The following is a 24,386-nucleotide window of genomic DNA, read 5'->3' as shown; positions in this document are numbered from 1 at the left end:
AATTAAACCTATATTAGTTTATGCTATTTAATTATTTTATGTAATTATCTAAGAAAATAGATAGATATAAAGAAAATATATGTTACAATTTTCTGAACTTTCCTTTTCAATGAAATCATATTATATATACATATATTTTTGTTTTTAAGTTCGTTTTTAAATTTTATAATTGTTTCCCTTTTTATTATATATGTTATTTGGAAAAAAAGTAAAAAGGAAACTAAATAAAATATTAATAATAGCATTTAAATTTAATATTTTAACTTTACTAAGGATACCTATGTAAATAACCGTCGTAAAAATTAACGTGAACACGACATATAAGAAACTGACTTCTAAAAAAAAATTATATAAGTAAAATATAATTTATATGTATTTTTTTCTGGAAATGTAAGAAAATATAGTCAGCTAAAGATTATGAAAAACATTTCAGTAATAATAATTATTAACTATTTTAGTCAATTAGATGTATATCAGTTTATGTTATATAATCATTTTATGTAATTATCTAAGAAAATAGATAGATATAAAGAAACTATTTCTATTACTTTGAAAATATATATATTTTATATTGTATAAAGTATGTTTTAACAGAATAATATTTATTTGTTTAATATCAAGATTATCTTTGTGAACTTTTTTTTATGAAACCACATTTTATTAAAATATATTTTGTTTTTCATCTAAGAAAAATATAGATTTAAAGAAAGTATTTTTATTACATTGACAATATATTGTTGTAATGTAAAAATATATTTTAAACGGAATATTACTATTTTGTGAACTTTTCTTTTTAATGAAATCATATTATATATACATATATTTTCGTTTTTAAGTTCTTTTTTAAATTTTATAAATGTTTCCCTTTTTATTATATAAGTTATTTGGGAAAAATTAAAAGTAAACTAAATTAAAAATTAATAATAGAATTTAAATTTAATATTTTAACTTCATTAAAGGTACTTTTGTAAATAACTGTCGTAAAAATTAACGTGAGCGCGTCACATAAGAAATTGACCTCTTAAATAATATTATAGAAATATAATATATATATATATATATATATATTAATTTGTTATTGATATTTCCTTTTTTATTTATGTTGTTTTATGAAAATAAAACAAAATCGTTATGTACAAAAATTTATATTACTATATATTTCCTTTTTATTATTTATGTGGCTATTGTAAAAATTACTTAATAGAAAAGGGAAATTACAATGAAACCCCAATTAAAATTTAATTAGCAAAAAGAAATTATAATATTTTTAATAATGTCAATTATGTATAATTTATAGTTCATTAAATTTAACTTTGTAATTGACTACTCTAAGAATTAATGTGAGCGCGACACGCATGACTTCTCAAATAATAATACAGAGATAAAATAAAAGAATAATTAGATACATGTGAATTATTAAAAGTATAAAATACCGAGGAAAGGAAGTTCTTTTAAAATCCGGATGTAACGAATTAACATTGGATCTTTACAAAATAATGATTGGTGAAGAATAGTATAATTTATTGTATCATGACAAACTTAACCACATTATTTTTAGCTTTAAATTGTGAAATATTTTTTTAATGACTATTAAATATTAAGTTTGTGTGGGAGAATTGCCATGTTGGTGGCATGCATGTGTTGCGGTGGATCCATTCTCTTTACACCCAAACTATTCACAACTTATGGTTTTCAGAGAGTTTTGGCCAAAACACAGAAAGCCTCAATATATATGACAATAATTGAAACTTGTTTCCGGATAGACATGCATGCGTTCTCTTCCATTTTCATATGTACATATATATAATTCACGACAATATTTTTAGGGGTTTTTGCCAAAACTAACCCACAACTTGATTTTAATCCCAAATCTATACCCAAACTTGAATCAAATGCAAAACTAACCTAAAAGCCTAGTGAAATTACAGCTCAGCCCCTTGTGACCAAACAAAAAAACAGAAGTCATTTTTACGAATATAGCCTCAGTAAATCGTCTGAGTCGTCTGAGATGTTGGAAGTCGTCTGGACGACTGAAGTGTAAGTCGTCTGGTACCAGTTTATTTTAAAAATAATTTATAAATCTTGTAAAAAATATTTTGATGTGTGAAAAATAAAAATCAAGTAATTATAAACAGTTTTAAGTGATATAAATTAAGATATGATAAAATTGATTTGTTTTGAAGATAGATGAGTGGAAGTAGTGAATCATGAAATACTTTGGTTTAGGAGTTTGGCAAACATATGTTGTAGTATTGTATGTATTGTTAGGGTTAGATTTTGGAAAACTAAAATGTTTTTAAAAAAAATTAGTTTTCACCTATATGTGTTTATTTCTGTGTATAGTAAACACTTTTCAAGTTTGATTTGGTTTTATGAAGTGTTTAATTAGATAATTGAGTTTAGGGGTTATGTTTAGGGTGTAGACGACTTATATTTCAGTCGTCTGTTGAATAATTTACTCAGACGACGTATTTTTCAGTCGTCCACATCGTACCGAACTTTTAATTTTACCAATGTACGTTTTAACCTAACCGGATCATTTTACTCGGACGACTTACATTTCAGTCGTCTGGTGAAGAAATTAAAACAGACGACTTACATGTAAGTCGTCCAAATATTCCCGCCTAAAATTTTTTAAAAAAATTATTTTCCCGCTTAAATAATTTAAACCAGACGACTTACTTGTAAGTCGTCTGGAAAGTCTTCTATTTTAGTTTCCCGCTAAAAATATTTAGTTTCCCGCTAAAAATATTAAACTCTTCTGGACGACTTACATGTAAGTCGTCTGTTTTAATTTTTTCACCAGACGACTGAAATTTAAGTCGTCCAGTAAGTCGTCTGAGTCAAAAATATTTAACCTAATTGGATTTTTTGTCTCCCTATATCAAGAAAAATTTACACATTCTCTCTCCTCCTCTCAAATGGCTGCAACAAAAATGTAATGTTCATCATTCTAAAACTCTACAACCTCTCTCTAATCTCTTTGACTTGAAAACACCAAACTTTATATGAATTTTTCAGTTTTGTCTCATGTATTTCTTACTAATCTATCTCTTTTGCAGGTTTTTAATCAAATGGTACTCATCTTCCACTAATTTAAAGGTAGATCTATTAATTTTAGATATGTATTTTTGTGTGTTCTATAAATGTAGATTTATCTAATCTTCCACTCATTTTCTCTATTTTTAAGTCATTTGAACGTTTTTGGATATGCAGGTTTTTCAGGTCTGGATTTGATATGCAGGTTTTTCAGATCTGGAAGACTTCTGGGACGACTTACCTGTTAGTCGTCTGGAAGTCGTCTGGACTTCTTGGAAGTCTTCTGACAAAGTCGTCTGGACTTCCAGGAAGTCGTCTGGACTTCCAGGAAGTCGTCTGGATTTTTCTGAGCGTTTTGGTAAGTTCTTATGTCTGATTTTTCTTCATTTGGTAACTTCTTGTTGTATAAAGTTCTTACTTTTTTTCCAAACTAAAACTCTCCAAACCCACTCTAATCTCTTTGACTTAAAACACCAAACTTTATATGAATTTTTCAGTTTTGTCTCATGTCTTTCTTACTAATCTATCTTTTTTGCAGGTGTTTAATTAGATGATACTCATCTTCCACTAATTTAAAGGTAGATCTATTATTTTTAGATATGTATTTTTGTGTGTTCTGTAAAGGTAGATTTATCTAATCTTCCACTCATTTTTTCTGTTTTTAAGCCATTTGAACGTTTTTGAATATGCATGTTTTTCAGATCTGGATTTAATATGCAGGTTTTTCAGATCTGGAAGACTTCTGGGACGACTTACCTGTTAGTCGTCCGGAAGTCGTCTGAACTTCCTAAAAGTCTTCTGACAAAGTCGTCTAAACTTCCTGGAAGTCGTCTGGACTTCTTAGAAGTCGTCTGGACTTCTTAAAAGTCGTCTGGTCTTGTCTACTCAAGTGGAATCCAAGCTTGTCTTTGTAGAGGAATGATCTATAATAGTTTTGTTTGTGGTCTGTTTTGTGAATTGCATGTCTACTCTTTTAGTTGTGAATTTTTTGTAAAATCAGTAATAATGTTTTCCAAGATGTATTAAATGTGCTAACAATGTGTTTACACATTTACAAATCAATGAAATAATAGACTTCAATAGCCTTTTTCTTATCTTTGGATCTCTCATATGCAATAATAAACTCCAATGGCCTTTTTCTCATCTTAATAAACAAGAATGTTGGTAGCTTCATATTGATACAACATTTTAAGAAGCATTTAACCCTTCTTCCAACTCATAACAATAGTCATCATTATTGTCTATAACAATAATACTTAAGAGATGGAAACAAACAATAGTAACTAGTCAAAGCATATCATATTTTTTTATAAGTTTGTGTTGAAAAACTTAGTCAAATTTAGTAAAACTAAGGGAGAGAACATATTTTGTAAATATGAGTTTTACATATCTTGAAGTTACTTATCACTCTTAAAAATACAAGTTATTCAAAAACTAACATAGAAGACTTAAAAACTAGCGGAGAAGACGCGGACGACTTCAATCTAAGTTGTCTAGACGACTAAACTATACGTCGTCTGGTCAACGCAGAGGTTATTTTTGCAATTGACTTTGAAATCTGTTATTTCGGACGACTGAAAGTTAAGTCGTCTACTATTGTTTGGTTAAAAAAAACTCCAAAAAAGCTAGACGACTTACATTTCAGTCATCAGAGGTTAGTTTTGCATTTGACTGGATTATTTCAGAAGTTTGACTTTTTGGACGACTTACATTTCAGTCGTCTAGTGAAAATTAAAATAATAATATTTTTTTAAAAGTAGACAACTTACAGTTAAGTCGTCATAGGTTAGTTTTGCAATTGAAAAAAAAAACTTCAAGATTTAATTATATACAGACGACTTATAATTCAGTCGTCCACGAGACGACTGAAATGTAAGTCGTTCAGGATTTACCAGGTTTGACCAGAATCTCGGAAAAAAATCCTGGACGACTTACAATTAAGTCGTCTGGTGGACGACTGAATTATAAATCGTCTGTGTATAATTAAATCTTGAAGTTCTTTTTTTTCAATTGCAAAACTAACCTATGACTACTTAATTGTAAGTTGTTACTTTTAAAAAAATATTATTATTTTAATTTTCGCCAGACGACTGAAATGTAAGTCGTCTGGGAAAGTCAAACTTCTGAAATTATCCAGTCAAATGCAAAACTAACCTATGACGACTGAAATGTAAGTCGTCTAGGTTCTTTGAAAATTTTTTTGAAACCAAACAATAGCAGACGGCTTAACTTTCAGTCGTCTCAGGTTACAGATTTCAAAGTCAATTGCAAAAATAACCTCTGCGTTGACCAGACGACTTCCAGGTAAGTCGTCTACAGCCAGAAGACTTCCAGGTAAGTCGTCTACAGCCAGACGACTTCCCAAGTAAGTCGTCTGACGAACAGATCTGGAAAAAAACTCGATGTCATACCTTAAATTAGTGAGATAAGTTCCTTAGCATACATAAGGCTTCTCCAAGCACACAAAATCACAAACGAAAGTCACCCACCCAGAATCGTTAGCTTCTACGACTCTATGAACCATAAAAATTTTAGAATCAAAATCTTGGGTTTTTTTTAGCTCATTGTGGAGAGAAAGTGAGAGATATGTTGTGTTTAGTTCACAAGAATGAAAAAAGAAGAAGGGTAAATCGATTTTGGGAGCATTAAGAGCTTCAAATTGGTTGTTCATGATGGTTGTGATATTGATATCAATGGCAATCTTGTAATTACTTGAAGATGATGAAGGTGAGAGAGTAAAGATGTCATTTTCGAAAAAAAAAAAAAAAATTGATGGTATTTTCGTAAATTATATGAACTTGTGGGGTGAATAGGGCAAAACCAATTTTCAAAAAAAAAGGAGGTTAGTTTTGTGTTTGACTTGAAGTTGTAGGTCAATTTTGCAAAAAGCCCATATTTTTATTAGAATCATCATCAGTCATCACCATCATTACATAGTTTCTTTCTCTCTCAAAAATATCGATTCACAAATTTAAGAACAAGTGACCACTATGGAAAAACAAAATTATACACATCAATCAAAACACTTCCTGAATAAAGTAAAGTACATTGTAAAAGAATGAACCTTCGTATCCTTGAGGCATGAAACCCCCCCCCCCCCCCCCCCCCACCCCCCCCCCCCCCCCCCCCCCCCCCCCCCCCCTCTCCAAAAAATATATATACAAACACTAAGTTACATATATTAAAACAATAATATACAAAGAGTAGTCACTTCATTCTATAGGTAGTCTTATCGTCTTTCGTTTTCTTCTCTTTTTTCTTGTATGAACTACCAGTATTTTTATGATCATTATTACTCTTACTATTACCTTCACTTTTCCCGTTCTTCAAATTGCACGCCTCTCTTCGTCCACTTTTGTTGTTCTTTTGGTGATAGCGCTGATAACTTGGTCCAGACGAAGCATCCGAGGCCATTGAATCATCGCTATCTTTATTCTTCTCTTCTTCATTTTCTCCTTTTCTATAGTAGTTATAGATGTTATACCCTTCATAATAGCCCTCATCCACAACGTCATCTTCATCTACTTTAATTGGCGACGAAATATAAGTCGTCCAACCGGATTCACTACTGTTGCATTCTTCTTTCTCCATCAAGAACCCTAATATTGATGTGTGAGAGAGAGAGAGAGAGAGAGAGAGAGAGAGAGAGAGAGAGAGAGAGAGAGAGAGAAGGAAGGAAGGAAGGAAGGAAGGTTTGTGTCTTAGAGAGCTGTTCCTGTGCATGTCTTGGACTAAGAAGTCTATATATGTGCATGTGCTAGGAATAAGGCTGCTCGTATGTTTTTATTAGTTTATTGCATTGAGTACAGCTTATCTCCAACGTTTAAAGCTATATCCGACATGATTCAGAAAAAGATTTATTGTACTTCTGTATGGAAATGTTTCTTTCTATTTGTTTTATGTGTAGTAATCTCTTAATTGCCCATATAATTAGGTTCACCAATACTACGCTAGTTGCGGAAAGTATATTTTTAAATTCGATGTTCTCTACCTGTTAAAATATAACACTAATTACGTTGTATTACAAACAAATTAATTAAATTGGGTTAACCAAAGAAGGTGAGGCCATTAGTTTTAGTTTTACATTATATATAGCATGAGGGGAATGTATCTTTACACTCAGAATTCTCTGTATACGAAACCAAACACGAAGCTTCCTGAAAAATGGTGTTAGGTTCTGATCAAACCCATGTTCTATAACATGTTCGGATAATGCCACTTTTTTATCTTCTTTCTAAGCTAACGTCACCATCTACTATTCTCTATAATAAATGTAGAATTATGAGTGTTTCAAAAAAGAAAATGTGTTTCAAAAAAATATAGAATTATGAACGAAAAGAATTTTTTTTCAACGAAAAGAATTTTTTTTCAACGAAAAGAATTTTTTTGTTTTTTTAGTTTAAGAAACAGACTGAACGTTCACTAGATTGTGGTATCTTTAAATCTATATTTTCCAGAGTCTTCGTATATTTTATTTAAATATTCATTTCTTATATAGTTAAATACTATTTTTGTGGTATTTAGTAATATTTGTATCTTTCTCTACGAATTGGTAGTGCTTTCAAAGTTTTTTTTTTTTATCTTTTTTTAAGTATGGTAGTGCTTTCAAAGTTAATCAAATTTCCACATATCTCCTAGTAATGCTTTTATATATAAGTATGCACCTCTATACCATATCCAAATCGTAATTGTATAAAGTCGCTTTCACCGAAAAATATAATGGCATCGGATCGAGAACAGAAATAGAGAGAGTGGTCTGTTTTTTTTTTTCTTTTCTTTTTTGATATAAAAACATGATTTGATATACGTTCCTTATTTAAAGAATCAACTACATGACGCCATTCTGGAAATGTGCTTTTGCATGCTGATCTGTTTTTTTTTTGTAATGTCATTTTTGTAGTCACAAGAAAGACTCAATTATTATCTACTAAGTACTGTATATTTAAAATAGTTTCGACCGAGACATTTAATTTGGTTCAAGATTTAAAATCAAGATGTTCATATGCAACGGACTTGTGTACAAATAGATGTCCTGATGTCCAAATTTGTGTGCTACTTTTGTTTGCATTCGCTTGTCTCTTTACGAGGATGATGAGTCGGTGACCTCTTTGCCTTTGATCTAATATCTATTAGATGATTTAGTGATATTTTAGTAATTTGTGTTCTACACACTACTGTAGATCCAACCAATAATCATAGCATTGACAATGTCTTTTTCAGCATCATCGAAACTGTTGACGATTGTTTGAGTAGCCCATGGATGAACCCAAGTTTCCATATGGTGCAAAATCAATATTTCATCATCAATTTGATCCACCGTTTAGAAAAATCAAGGCTTGAACCTCACCCGTTCGGTCGGATGGGTGCAAATACTTGGGAGCCATTTGAGAAATGATTACAATTCTTTGTTAAAAGGCTTATATGTGTAATAACCAAATTAGGAATAGAAATTAAGTAAACGTTAGTGATCTTGACATATTGTATAATCTAACATTTACGTCACAAGTAATCCGGTTTTACCCTTTCCAATTAGCTGGCAAACAGGTAATATAGTTGAGACATATCCAAGAGAAAATATGGACAAGAGTTAGCAAAAACTTTACAATATAAAAGAAGAAGGAACCCTACACGTCACATATTTATTTATCTCATACATATACACCAAGTATATATTATCATCAAATAGTATAGAACTAGGATAAGACATGCGCCTTGTAAATTTATATAAAAATTATTTAAGAAATATCTTATGAAAAATAAAATTTATATTATTCATCGAATTAATATTTTTAGCCCTTAAACAATTTTTTATTTTTTTTTAATTACATAATTTGTTTACTAATGAACTGATCCAATTTTTAAAAATATTTTAGGTCAAAAAATTATTTTTCGCATAAAAACCTAATGTTTAGACTAAAGAATCTCATGTCTACTATTTGGTGAAAATGAAACTCTGCCAGCTTGATTTTATATCATGATTTAGCAATTTAAAATTTAATTATGGTTATGAAAAGTTTACGTTCACGTGCCAATCCTATCTATATTTGATGTTTTCTTATTTTTGTGTCATTTTGGTTATTGTCGATATAAATATTGATATTTGAGTTTATTCTCATTTCTTTCTTTTATTTTGGCCTGGAATTTAGAAAATGTATAAAATTCAAAATTATTAAAGAGATGCATACTTAGGTTAAGGTATGCGCCTTGTGCAGAATAAATATTTTATATTTATTACTTATTTTATATTTTTCTGTATATTATGAAATAATAAATAATAATTATATATTAAATAACTAAAAATCAGTTACTATGATGTAGTAAATTGGCTTGCACATATAAATCAAATGACCGCTTTTGTTTATCCGCAATCATTTTAGGATAAATAAATTAAAATAATCAATCTTATCTATCGTATATGATATATAATTAAATTTAAACGATACGAAGTATATATATATATTAACATAACCACCTATTAAAATAAAATTATTTATGTGTATGACTTTATTATCATTGTATCTTATTATAGAAAAAAAAATTAAACATTGATCACAAAAGTTTATGTGAGACTTTTAACAGTTTTAGTAATTTATACTCGTTTTGAAAAATTCAAAATACTACATATACAAAAAAATATAAATTTTTAATATATGATTAATGTAACTGTGTAATTTATTTTAATAATAAAAAATTAAACAAAATTATAGAAAGTATACATATTATTAGCAAATCTTCATTTTTTAAAATCATTAATTACTATATATGTCATAATCACATTAGGTAATTCTGTATGTTTTAAAATCATTTATATTCTGTATGTGATGGTCGTCTACAATCGTATTTGGCGCTAGGAGGACCTGCATGGTTGCATCAAAGGATCCTGAGAGAAACTGTCTAGATTAGCTCATAGACCTTTATAAGGTTGAGCACTTTCTATATGTTTCTCTTGTATCTCCATTTCATAAGTTTCTTATTGTCCCCCAAACTTGGTTTTGTCCATTTTGCAATGCAGTTAAAAAAAAAAATCACATTAGGTAATTCTGTATGTTTTATTTAAGCAAATAATATATAACAAATTTCAATTTGATAAAATGAATTGTCCATAATGGACATAATATCTAATATAACATTTCCTAGCAATTTAATTTTGGATTAACAAAATTCTCAATTGATTTTCAAACCGTCACGTAAACAAATTAACATTTCAATTACATGGCAACTCAGCATGACCCTTTTTTAATTAGTACAAACTACAAGTTCTATATTTTTTAAATGTTTCTCTATTAATATATAGGGGATGTTAAACCATTGATCATTAATTTTTAACATAATAATTTTAACATTTTAGTAATTTTGTTGTTTTATAAATTTAAAATATAACATATACGAAAAAATCTATAATTTAATTTATAGCTAATTTGATTGTTTAATTTATTTTAATAATATAAAATTAAACAAAAGTGATGGATGAGATATAAATTGTTATCAAAACTTTATTATTAGAATAATTAATTGTCATATATATATTAGCCATATATGGTAATTTCGTAGCTTTTATTTGAGGAAAGAAAAGAAAATAGAAAATTGTACACTTTAATTAATTTTATGATTAGTTTAATGAAGAGTATAATATATATTTAATTAGACCAACATATTTTCTAAGGATTCTGAATTTCATTCTGGTGATGAGACGTGACTACACTTAAAAGTTGTAATGTTTCCCAATTAATATATAAGGAATTCTTGCTCCACCCACAACTTTTAAATATTAGACATTATCTCAATCCTAACCCCTAAATACTAAACCATAAACTTTAAACACTGAAACCAAACTTAAATATAAACTATAATATCTATTTACAATATTTAAATAAAACTAAAAATCTAAAAATATTATATAATATATGTAATATTAAACTATACTATCTGAAAATTGAAAGTAGAATAAACTTGTTATTCAAAACGTAAAATTTATTTATAACCAAATTTCTAATGAAGATTTAAGAATAGACTTGTGTGGGTGTGGTTAACAAAATAATAAAATTAATTTTGTAAATGCTTAGCTTTGATAATACACATAAACTAAGATTCATATCAATGATAAAACAACAAAACATAACACATGTTTATTCACTATAAATTTACATTTCTATTCTACGTTAGTCAAATAGAATATAACAGAAATGAATAGTACATTGCATCAGTTAGAGGTAGCGAAGTGGAAGAGGAGAGGATGGTTGCAACGATGAAACAACAAACATAATGCATGTACGTCATTCTACATATCTATTCTATGTATATATAATAGAATAGAACAAAAAACTGGTCATCTTCTCTGATAAAAAATCTTCTCTTATAAAAAATCTATAAATAGTATACTTTTCTAGATGTTCACGGTATTCGAGACCCGAGTGATATAACACTAATATGTTGTCATTTGTAAATGCTAAATTTTGATGAATAAATATAAATCAATTGATTGATAATATATGATGATTCAATAACTAAACATAACACATATCTGTTTACTTTGAAATCATATATTTATTTTACATTCACCAAATAGAATATAACAAAAAAAATAGTACATGCCAATGGAATGACTGAACGTAGAGTTGATGGAGTAGTGAAAAAAAATGAGTTATGAGATATAATTTTGTGGAAGATCCGGTGGAACTGTCGCCGGTGAAAGAATGTGAGGTCAAAGGAGGTAACATTGAACCAATCAATGACAGGGGCGGATCTATGGTGTGATGAACAGGGGCACGTGTCCCCGACTACTTTATAATATTTATTCAACAACCAAAGGAACAATTCGTTTTTGTAGACTAGTTGGTGAAGAAGCCCCACCAATGACTTATTCTTCCAAGGTTCGATACCACTAATCTTAATAATTATTTTTTTGTTTTCTCCACTTTGTTGTACAGTTAATTTGCTGTTTGACACGTTTACAGTCTATTTTGACTGTATCTTTCTTTACAAGTTATAACTTATATGCAGCATTTTTCCTTCTTCCTTTTGTTTATTTGTTTTTCATAGTTTGTATATTATATTTTATATATTCATCTTTAGATTTCAAGTCTGGCGCCACATTTTAAGTATATTTTTATAATAACAAACATTCACAACTGCTAGTAAATAAATAAAACCAATTAATATTAAAATAATAAATTTATCTATTCATTTTTATTTCATATTTTAGAGTTTAGTTTATATAAATATGATGATAAAATAGTTTATTTACAATTTTGACATATTGTTATATATATATATATATATATAAACTTCAAGATTGCTTTTCTTTATATTTTCAAATTATTTTTGTGTAACAGAATTATTGTGATTAATAACATTTGTGAAGAAGTGTAAGAATTATTAAAGTTACTTTATAAAAACGTTCATGTGTTCAAAAAGTTAGTGTAAATTATTTTCACAGATTATAGTTAGCTTACAATATTTTTAACATATTATTATTTAATTGTACTATATATAAAATAATTTAAAATATATTTATTAATTATGTGTCCCCGTCAAATATCCGGTCTGCATCCGCCACTGATCAATGATGACGATGGTACTGATTATACATGTGGAGGTGATTGAGATGGAGTGACTAAAGACAGAGTGACCGGAGGTGGACTTGATGACCTAACTGCACACGACTTCGAATCTATTTTCTTTACCATAAAAATTTTCCGGAAACAAAAGGTGCTCTCATAGATCACACAAATCTGAGATGAAATCTATTAATCTTTCGTATTATTATCTAATTATCGTGAGAGCTGTGAATACAGAACAGCCACAATTTTTATTTTTACATTAATTAATTATCTATTCAATTGTTTTTAGTAGTAGATTTCACCGATTGTGTGAAAAGAAAAAAATGTCATTATTATATAAAAGACATGTACATACGAAATGTAAGGCAATTGAACATAGAGAAAACTATTAAATTTCTCACCGCTATACGATGCAATTTCCATAATCAAAATGCTCCACACTCACAAAAATAATTTGAAGTCACACTCTAGTCACTCCGCAGGACTACAATTTTAATATCCGAACAAAACACATAGATGCAACTGAAATGCTATTTTGTATAATAAATTTATTTAGAATGCATCATTTCATAAAATTATAAAATATTACTTCAAGAATGGAAAAGTAAAATTCTCTATTCCATTAATTTTTTATAAACGTACATGAGTTAGTGGGATAAGTAAAATTCTCTATTCCCTTATAGATGCTATTTTGTTTAATTCTAAACGTACATGAGTTAGTGGGATAAATAAAATTCTCTATTCCATTATTTTTTTTAATTTTATTCCATTTTATCCATATTTAAGAATATCTTACTAAATACACATGTAATTCAAATTTAGTAAGATATCCTGTATATATATATATATATATATACTTATGAAGGTTTTTCCAAACACACATTTCAATGTATTTTAAATACACATTTATAAATGTTTTTCTAAATTTTGTAAAGATATATACATATCTATCAATATCTTTTTTTAGAAAATACATTTTCAGTAATGTTTTCTTAAATGTGCATATAACTTAAATTCAAAAATATTTTATACACATTTAATAATCTCTTCTTAAACTTCTTTGAAAAGTCGTTTCACAAAAAAAATTCAAATTATTTCTTTCATATTTTTATATTCAAAAAATATTTATTATTTTTATATATTGATAGGAAAAAGATATAATTGTCATCGATATTTTTGATAAATGCTATGTTGATCAATTTGAAATTCAAAAAATTATCTTGAAAACAAAAATATGTTTTCAAGCTATATGAGAAAATTTCTCTTGTTTTTTCAAAATAATATTTATTTCACATAAAAATATTTCTTTTATTTGGGATTATCTATAAACAAAAACCAGTTACCATAGACAACTACTGTTGATAGATAACTATTTTGTAACCTAATAAACGCATATTTTCATTACCCAATAAAAACAACGTAAAGAGTATAAGAGGATCTTGGTTATCTAAATTTACTTACTTGTCATATTTTCAATGATTTTAGGATAAATCATTAGTTTAATTAATAATATAATTTAAACTGTTTACTTGTTATCTTTTTCATGATTTTAAAATAAATCATTAGTTTAATTAATATTATTATTTAAAATTTAGTTTAATATATTATCATCAGTTTTAATATATATACATATCATGATGTTTAGGAAATTTAATTAATAATATCTACAAATAATAACATAATTAAGTTTATCTTATATCTAGTTTATAATTTTAATGACTAATATTACAGCAATACTAAAATTACAATAAAGGTAAAAAAATCATTAAAATAATTTCGTGAAATAGAAGTTATATACTTATTTTAAATATTATATATATGTAATATTAAAAAATCATATTGCTAACATAAAATAAACTAAATTGTGCTTGTTATGACGAACATCAAAATCAATAATGTATTCAAAAGAAAAATAGTAAATATTATATAAAATACAAAATAAAAATTAACTAAAATATTAAAAATTTATGGAAACATGAAAAACTAGAATTAAAACATTAAATAACATTAAAATTTAATAATAAAAAATACTATAAGTTATAGATAATATATAATGTTTGTTAGCTATTTTTATTTTGTAATATTTTATGGGTTGTGATTGTTTTTAGAAGAAAATCCCAAAAATGACTTAAAACTTGATTTTGAATACAAAGAAGTCTTCTCTCAGTAGATTTTAAAATAATTTAAATTTTTTATTAAAAATATTTTGATAGAAAAAAATTGAAATCATGTAATAATAAACATTTATAAATGATGTAAATATAGTTTTACTATGAGTGACTGTAGATTGAGTCATGATAGTCATTGATTTAAGGTTTGTTAACATATGTTATCATATTTTTGGTATTTTTAGGGTTAGATTTTGAAATCATATTGTTTTTTTTAACTTGTTTTAAACACTTTCTTAGTATCTTTATAGTATTTTTCGCATAATTATTTGATTATACGGTCTGGAAGACTCATAAAAGATTTCTTGGGAACTCTTCTGACATATCCCGCCTAAATTTTAGTAGAATTTATGGTTCCCGCCTATATTTTAGAAGAATTTAGGTTTCCCACCTAAATCAATTCTTCCAAAAGTTTCCCGGAATTCGCTTAGGGGAAGTTTTCTCATGTATTAGATCTTAAAAGTAATAAAAAAAATTTATAAAAAAAATTAAAGGGAAAAACTGAAATCATGTATTAGTAAACATTTATAAATGATGGAAATTTAGTTTTATTAAAATTGAATTATTTTTATCATAGGTGAGTAAATATAGATTGAGTCACGATAGTCTTTGGTTTAGGGTTTGGTAACATATGTTATAGTATTATTGGTATTTTTAGGGTTTGATTTTGAAATCGTATCTTGTTTTTTTTTTTAATTTGACATATGTGTGTTTAGTATCTATCTAATAACTAGATTTAAACATTTTTTCTAAATATCTTTTAAATTTAAGGAAATATTTTTTGCTTAGTTATTTGATTATAGGATCTGGAAGACTCACAGAAGACTTTTGAAAACATCTTCTGACATATACCGCCTAAACTTGAGTAGAATTTAGAGTTTCTGCCTAAATTTTATAAGAATTTAAGTTTCCCTCCCAAATCGAAGTCTTCCAAGGGAAGTTTTCTCATGTATTAGATCTTAAAAGTAATTAAAAGTTTTTATAAAAAATATTTTAAAAGAGGAAAATTTGAAATCATGTATTAATAAAAATTTCTAAATGATATAAATTTATTTTTTACAATAAAATTTGACATATATGTGTTTATTTTTGTGAATATTAAACACTTTAAAAGTTAATTTTAAGTTTAATGAAGTGTTTTTTTTGCTATTTAGTTAGTTATTTGATTTTATGGTATAGAAAACTTTTTGGGAAGTTTTATGTATCAAAAATATTTAACCTAATTATAATTTTTGTCTCCAAATATAAAGAAAATTTACACATTTTCTTTCTTGTTCTCAAATAACTGCAACAAAAATGTAATGTTTTTCACTCTAAATGTAAATCTTTTTGAACATCAAAACATCAAACTTTATATCTATTTCTCTTTTTTTTGTCTTATGTCTTCTCACTAATGTATCTTCTTTATGCAGTTTTTCATTACATGGTTCTCATCTTTCACTCTTTCGAATGTGGATCTATAAATTTTGGATAAATATTTTTTGTGTGTTTTATATGTCAGATTCTAAGAAGTTATAAATTCAACCTAAAGTAACTGTTTTGTTTATTATTTAAGCTTAAAAATTTTATTTTCTTGAAACCATTTGAATTCTTGAATATACAGATTTTTCAGATCTGAGTCAGACTTTGGAAGACTTTCCAATACGTCTAATGCGTTTTATGCTAGAAGACTTCCTACGAAGTCTTCAGGAAGTCTTCTAAAATCTTCTGCTAAAAGTGGTACAAATTTTGAATATGTATATTATATATTAGATTCTAAAAAGTTACAGACTCAACCTAATGTGACTGTTTTGTTTATTATTTAATCTTAAAATTTTATTTTTCAACTTTACTCTATCTTGAAGCCATTTGAAAATGATATTGAATATGAAAATTTTCAGATCTGAGTCAAACTTTGGAAGACTTTACAGAAGATTCTTGGAAGACTCTCGGAAGACTTCCCAAGAAGTCTTCCAATACGTTTTATGCTAGAAGACTTCGTGGGAAGTCTTCCGGAAGTCTTCTGAACTCTTATGTCTAACGTGGTACAAATTTTGGATATGTATTATGTGTGTTTTAAGATTCTAAAAAGTTACAGATTCAACCTAATGTGACTGTTTTGTTTATTAAGCCTAAAAATTTATTGTTGAATGTTTCTCTATTTAAGAGCCGTTTGAATGATTTTGAATATGCAGATTTTCATATCTGAGTTAGACTTTGGAAGACTTCTCAGATGACTTCTATAGAAGACTTCTCGGGAAGTCTTCTATATAAAGTCAAATTTGTGATAAACTTCGGCCAATTGCAAAACAAACTTGTTTATCCGAGAAGATTTCTCGAGAAGTCTTCCCATTTTTTCTTGTTAACAAGGAAAAGTTAAAAGACTTCTAGAAAAACACATAGAATGTCAATTGCAAAACTAACCTATGCATTGACCAAATGACTTCTAGAAGACTTTTAGTTCTTCGTGAAACGGATCTGAAAAAAATTCAAATATCATTTTTAGACCCTGTGAAATTCATTTATAGCTTTTACAAGCACACCTAACTTCTTAATGGAAGTTACTCACTCATTCTTGACCATGAAAAGTAACTCTAATAAGCTTATAGTTTTTGAAATAAAAAGTTAGAATTTTTGATGAAAAAAGAGATAAAGTGGAAGGTGAATGGTTTATGTGTGAAAAAATGAGGATATGAAGATGTATATGTTGATTTTATGCGCATTTAGAGCTTGAAATTGGTTGTTCATGGTGTTTGCTGTTTTGATGAAAATGGCAATGTTGTAAATAAATGAGGAAGATAAAGATGAATGAGTAAAACAATCATTTTCGAACCAAAAAAAAAAAAGTAGTGGTATTTTCGTGAATAACTCAAACTTTTAGGGTGAATAGGGTAAATCAAAGTTTCAAAAAAACATGAATTAGTTTGTTGTTTGACTTAAAATTTTAGGTTATATTTGAAAAAGAATCCATTATTTTTAAATCTTTTTAGTGCCACTAGATTTATTTTCAGTCCACAAATATGATAAGTGTTTAATTTCAAATCTAAGTTTCCAAATTTGATTATTACTATAAAATTATTTTAACCAAAATTTACATCCCACAAATAAACTATGAAACAAAAGAACATAATATAATATATTGATTACCAATATGAATTTTATTTAGGATAAGTTATTTGTTTAAGTTATATACTTATGTTAAATATTTTATATATCTTTAATATTAAACAATCATATTTTTAACCTAAAATAAATAAATTTGTATTGGTCATGACGAACATCTAAATCACAAATTAATTTATGGTAATAATGAATTTATCCGTAAAATCAAAAATATTATCAAAATAATATATTTAAAACAAAAATAGTGAATATTATATAAACTAAAATAAAAATTACGTAAAAATATATGGAAGCATGAAAAACAAGGATTGAAATATTAAATAACACTTAAAAATTGAAAAATGATAAACATAATGTAAATATAATCTAACAGAATACAGAGATGATGTTTTGTAATTTATTATTTTGTGGTTTTGTGTCACTGTTTTTAAAATTTAAATTATATAGAATATATGATGTTTGTTGGCTATTCTTATTATGTTGGTGTTTTATGGGTTTGTGATTGTGTTTGTCTATAATCCTTTCAGGGCCACCAGATTTTTTTCAGTCCACAAATACAATATTTATTTAAATTTCAAATCTAAGTTTCTTAATTTGATTATTACAATAGAAAATATTTTTATTCAAAATCTACATCCTATAAATAAAACAATGAAACAAAAGAACATAATTTAATACATTGATTACAAATATGAATATTTTATTTTTATAATTTATAACATTAATTTAAATTTATATGTAATTTATAATTTATTTTTTTATAAAAATAAATATTAGAACTAAAAATTGTTAGGTATATATATATATTAGTCTGCACAAGGGCCATCAACTAGTATTTTTAAATTGGTGCTTTAGGACCAGTGCATACTTTTCAAGATATATTTTGATGGAATGATTTATGTGAATATATGTAAATATTTTCTAGCAGAACTGCCTGAAAAATAATTTGCTGGTCAGTGTTTGTAATTTCAGATGCTTTTTCAAATGAATAAGTTAAGTTTGTAAAAAAGTCTACAGGTGAAGACAGAACCTATCTAAACTTAAGCAGCATTGAGCCTTCAGATTAAAACACAAAGAATAACATGATTTTTTTTAAGATTTTCTTAACAGCGTAAAACTCTGAATTTCCTAACCACAACTTGACACTATAAGTTGGTGCCCATGTTAGGAATATTGATTCAAAAGTTAGATTATAACATGTAGTAGGGTTGGTTAAAAGGTATATTATATTTGGTATTCTTCCAAAAACAAAAAAAAAATATTTAGAATGTGGTGCATACAACTTTCACTTAGTATTGCTTTCACCTTGATCATAAACAAGAGTCAATATCAATCACTAGAAGAAGATTGATTGTTTCGGCCAAGACCTGTCTTCTCTCACATATAATTGTAAGTAGCAATTTCCACAGTTAAATCAGATCAGGTAAGAAGTATTTAATCACTGAGGAACAAGCTAAGCCACAACAAAATCAAATATGTTGTTTACAAGGAAGTTTTCCAAAAAATTAAATAGTTTTAATTGAATTTATTTTTACGTGTTTTGGAAAGAAATTAACAGATCAGGGATGTAGCTCATATGGTTGATTGCTCGCTTTGCATGCGAGAGGCACACGGTTCGATTCCATGCATCTCCACTTTATTTAGCAAAAAAAACAATTTTGACTAAAATGATAAGCCTTCACTTTAATTTCTAACTAGATTCAGACAGTGCGGGATTACTTATATTTGTATTTGTAAGTTACGTTTTAAAATTAAAATTTTATGAAGATTGATGATATTTAATAAATTTTGATTCACGTTAAATTATTGTTTTATTTTTCGGTTTAGTTCCGGTTCGGTTATGGATTTTGATTTTGGTTCAAAAAATATAGTAATAGTTCGGTTATTTATGAATTTGAGTTTCGTTATTTTAGTTTTTGGTTTGGCTCATCTAATTTTGTAGTTATACTTTATTTAATGTGTATGTGGGATTGCACGGATTATTATTTATTTTTTTGAATTTTTATTTATAATATATGATGTTTGTTTTGTATTAATTACATAATAGTATTCTTAATTTGGTGTCGATGTTTAGAACCACAAAATTTTGAAAATAGAAGCTATTATCAAAATTACCGAATATTCATTCCAACCCGGGATTATAGCATAAATTTAAAATATTGTATATATTTTTTTGATATTGTTACGAATATCAAATATTTGTATCAGTGGAAGCTGGTAAATTAAAATTAACCATGCATAGATTTAGGGAAATATTTTTTCAGTGCCATGTTCTATATTTTTAAAATAGATTTTGAATTTCAAATACATAAAAATACATCTAAAACTATCTAGAATTATATTGTTGAAATATGTTTTTTTGCATGCTATATTTTCTAGGGAATATACCATCGCGGAATAACACGTTGATGTTGTGTTTGGGTGTATAATAGAGATTTGGGTATAAAATGTTTGACATGGTTAAGAAGAAGAAGTCGATGTTAATTATAATCTAATTGGTCAAAACAATTTATAGATCATGATTTTTGAGTTCATAATTAATCCATGGAAGTTGACCATATTGATCACTTAACCTATAGGTTTCAAAACGTGGAGCAACAATAACCAATCCATCTATTAGATGAGATTTTAATAAGTTCAATTGATTTCTCCGAGTTAATTCAAACCGTATTTATTTGGTTCAGATTAAAAAATATGGTTTGTTACTCAAATATTAATCAAAACCATAATTGGTTTAATATAAATATACCAGTTACCACATCAAATTGTATATATTAGTTTGTTTTTATATTTGGTTACAACCTGCTCAATAAGTCCAAATTAAAAATATGCCATGATAAAATTTAAATAGAACTTTATTTTAATAGAGTAGATAGAGTACATAGTTGGTTTATTGTAATTTTATATAACACTGGTTTATGATTTAAATTAAATCCTATGGTTATATTGGTTTACATTTAATAGAGTAGATGTTGGGTTCACGATTCACGATTTAAACTAAATCGTATGGTTATATTGGTTTACATTTAATAGAGTAGATGCTGGGTTAATAGATGTAGTCGGTTTAATAGGAGATAAAAGCGTGTGATATATCTACTAATAATAATGTAATTAACTTGTTATGGTGATCCATAAATTAAGTAGCTTCCTAACAAACTTCAAACAGGCCAAAACTTAAATGAGAACTTTTATAGTAGATAAATTTAGGACTCTATTTTAATAGACTAGATTTTATGTAATGCTATATTTTAAATTATGCAAGTTTAGGCTGGGCTTAAATACAATTTATTGGAATTTTGTTAGTTTATATATTTTATAATTGATTTCTGTGTTTTCAAAATTTCAAAATTTCATAAATCCTAAAAAAAAGCAAAATAAATAAAATACGAAATTGTAACTAAAATAACCATACAACGATAATAAACTAACCATACAAAATTAAAACCAAACTAGATTTTGACCCGCGCAGGCGCGCGGGTGTATATTTTGAAAAATATGTTGATATTTGTTTTTCATGTAATTATTAGGATTTGGAAAAATGAATCCGAGGAACATAACCGATACCGATCCAAAGATATAGTACCAAACCCAAACATAAATTGATTAAATATTCTAATTATTCAAAATTTTGTTATTTAGAGAACCAAATCTGATCCGAACCGAAGTATTTGGGTATCCGAATTTATCTAAAAATAGATTTATATACTTATATATATTAATTATTTTTAGATTTAACGTATATAAAACATCAAAAATGATACTTTTAAATTGGTTTAAATACTTGAAAATATATATAGATAGTCAAAAGTAAATATCTGAAATAGTTAAAGTATACTCAAATCACCAAAAATACTTAAAATAATTATTGATTTCGTATCCAAAATTTTAAATCAAGCCAATTGATATGTTAAGCTTAAGTATTATGACATATGTTATTCAAATTTATACGTAATATATTATTTTATTTATACATTTTGAGAAATTTAAAATATATAATGATTTAAGACTTTAAAAATAATTTAAATTAGTTATCCAAACCCAAACCAAACCCGCAAAGATCCAAATCGAACTCAAACCAAAATTTAGAAACATTCTAATGAGGCTGAAATCTTTGACCCCGAAAACTCAAAATACAAACCGATCAGAACTAAACCCGTATGGGTATCCAAAAGCCCATCCCTAGTCATTATTATATATCGTATTTTATCATCATATAATTAATCGTATTTTATATGTACCATCATATAAGTAATCATATAATTAATAGTATTTTATACATACCATCATATAAATAATTACATATATTATATTTTTAAAACTTAATATGAAATATGAAAACCATAATTTGAGTTGGTATTTCAAATTGGGCTTTGTATTATATTTTTCTTATATATATTGACAATATTTGTTTATAATGGTTATTGAAAAATAGTTTAGTAAAAATCCATTTTTGAATATATGTATATTTTTGAATCAATTTTTGATATAAATCAAATTTGAATTATTATTTTGATTTGAAATATGTATATAAAGTTTAAATTTTGTTTTATGGTTAGTTTAGAAAAAAAATTTTTAGGGAATTAGATTGACCCATTTTGGTATATTTTAAAAGTGGCCTAGATAACTTTCAATTTTTTAAAAAAACATAAGCCCATTACTTTTTTTTCTTAATACTACTATCCTTGTTTTCAAACAAAAATATTTTTTTTTAAAAGACTGCAATCCATGTTTCCAAACACTCCAAATTTTTAAAAATCCTATTCAAGTCTCCAAACACTCCAATTTTGTACTTGAGTTTTAATAAGATAGATTAAAAAAATTGGAAAAAAAATATCAGAGCAAAAATTGAATACTTTGCCAAATCAAGGACGTTAAAACATCAAGACTCAATAACTCATAAAGATTATAGTTTTACCTAAAATAATATAAATATTTAAAAAAAATATTAATACATTTTACAATTTAGGTTTTTCATAATATTGTTCATGTGTATAAACGAAGGCCAGTCACCTAGTTATTAAGAGGGTGATTGGTAAGTGTTGTGGCTTTTATTTTTTGGCTTTAGAATAATAGCTGTAGATTTTATTATTGTAGTTGTAGATTGTTTGAACTAGTTTTTAGTTTTAGTTTTAGTTTTTGGTTTTTAGATTTTGGTTTTAGTTTTTAGATTTTGGTTTTAGTTTCTAGCTTTTGGTTTTGGTTTTTAGTTTTGCAGTATTTTTAGTTTTTTAAAAGATGACTGATACATTCTTTAAACAAAAAAATAGCAGTAACAAAAAAATAGCAATAACAATAATTTTTTTTCTATTTTTATAAATTTAGTTATTTTTAATGTGTATAATAATTGTTATAATTATTCAATAATTTTATTTATAGAAATAGATAACTAATATGTACAATTAATTATACTATATATGGATATCTACATTATTTTACAGATATAAAATACAAATAATTATTTTACATTATTATTTAAATGATATTTTATGTACAAAAACAATCAAATTCGTTTTTCCTTTAAAAACCCACAAAAGTTGGTTTTTAGTTTTTCTTCGTAAATTGGTTAAAACTTTGAAAAACTAGTTTCTCTAAATTTTAGGGATTCTATTTGTTAAAAAACTTGATTGGCAAATCAAATAGTTTTTACAAAAACAAAAAACTAAAAGCTAAAACTTGATTAGAGGAAAAATAGCTTTTGAGAAAACAAAAACCAAAAACTAAAACAAAAGCCAGAAACAATCATCACCTAATTATTTCCAGAGCACTAAATATAAAGCTCTAGAAAAATTGATTTCCAAAGCTATTTTGTTTCCTATTTTAGTTTTTATGACGGTAACTTTAAATTTTTTTTTCTTAAAGCATGATTCGTAAACTAAAGTGGATGTAGAAAAAAATTAGCTGTGGAAAGCACTCACAGCACTTACCAATCACCCCCTAATTATATAAGGAAATAAAAAAAATCATTTTATTGTAACAAGTTTAAAATTCAAATATAAACAAGTAAGGAGCATAAAGAAGAAAGAAAACCAAAACAATAATCTAGCGATCTTGTACTGGTCATGCATTGATCTTGCTTGGCTTGGCAAAGAAGGTAGGATTTTCGTTACCGGCCATTATGACAACTATCTTTGGTTCCATGTCTAGTGGCTTCAATACTTCCTTCTTTATTGGTTTATCTTGCCCTCCAGTGCTTGGATTTGAAGCGTTTCGCGTGTAATAGCAAGCATAAGCCATGGCGATTATTGAAACGACAAATAGCCCTAACATTACCCCCCATGCACAAACCTTAGAGAGAACGGGAGAATTCAATTTCTCTAAACTCGGGTGAACCGGAACCATTGAATCACTAATCATACTCATTGCCTCGTTTATATTGAAATCTGATCTCCCCTCTTCCACTGTTTTTTTTTTCTTCACCAATTTGTGAAGCTTATTTGATATATATATATATTACCAAAAGTGAGCGTTTTGCACTGTATTTGGATGCCAAGTTGCATTCTGAGTCTTTGTCTAAAAA

At 26.7% G+C, this 24,386-nt stretch overlaps 2 protein-coding genes across 2 annotated transcripts; both read right to left on the bottom strand.

The window, feature by feature from the left end:
• Positions 1 to 6,220: 6,220 nt before the first annotated feature.
• On the bottom strand, positions 6,221 to 7,223 carry LOC125607902 (protein SOB FIVE-LIKE 4-like). Its single transcript, XM_048777413.1, has one exon. It carries the CDS (start codon positions 6,760 to 6,762, stop codon positions 6,247 to 6,249), a length of 516 nt encoding a protein of 171 aa, XP_048633370.1. The 5' UTR covers positions 6,763 to 7,223; the 3' UTR covers positions 6,221 to 6,246.
• A 16,587-nt stretch (positions 7,224 to 23,810) lies between these two features.
• On the bottom strand, positions 23,811 to 24,315 carry LOC106449498 (protein GLUTAMINE DUMPER 7). The gene has a single exon (XM_013891251.3). The coding sequence runs from the start codon at positions 24,227 to 24,229 to the stop codon at positions 23,927 to 23,929; it is 303 nt and encodes a 100-aa protein (XP_013746705.1). The 5' UTR covers positions 24,230 to 24,315; the 3' UTR covers positions 23,811 to 23,926.
• Between the last annotated feature and the right edge of the window lie 71 nt (positions 24,316 to 24,386).

This window comes from Brassica napus, chromosome A4 (genome assembly GCF_020379485.1).
Source record: "Brassica napus cultivar Da-Ae chromosome A4, Da-Ae, whole genome shotgun sequence".
Lineage (NCBI taxonomy): Eukaryota > Viridiplantae > Streptophyta > Magnoliopsida > Brassicales > Brassicaceae > Brassica > Brassica napus.
This window is presented reverse-complemented; position numbering and strand designations above follow the sequence as displayed.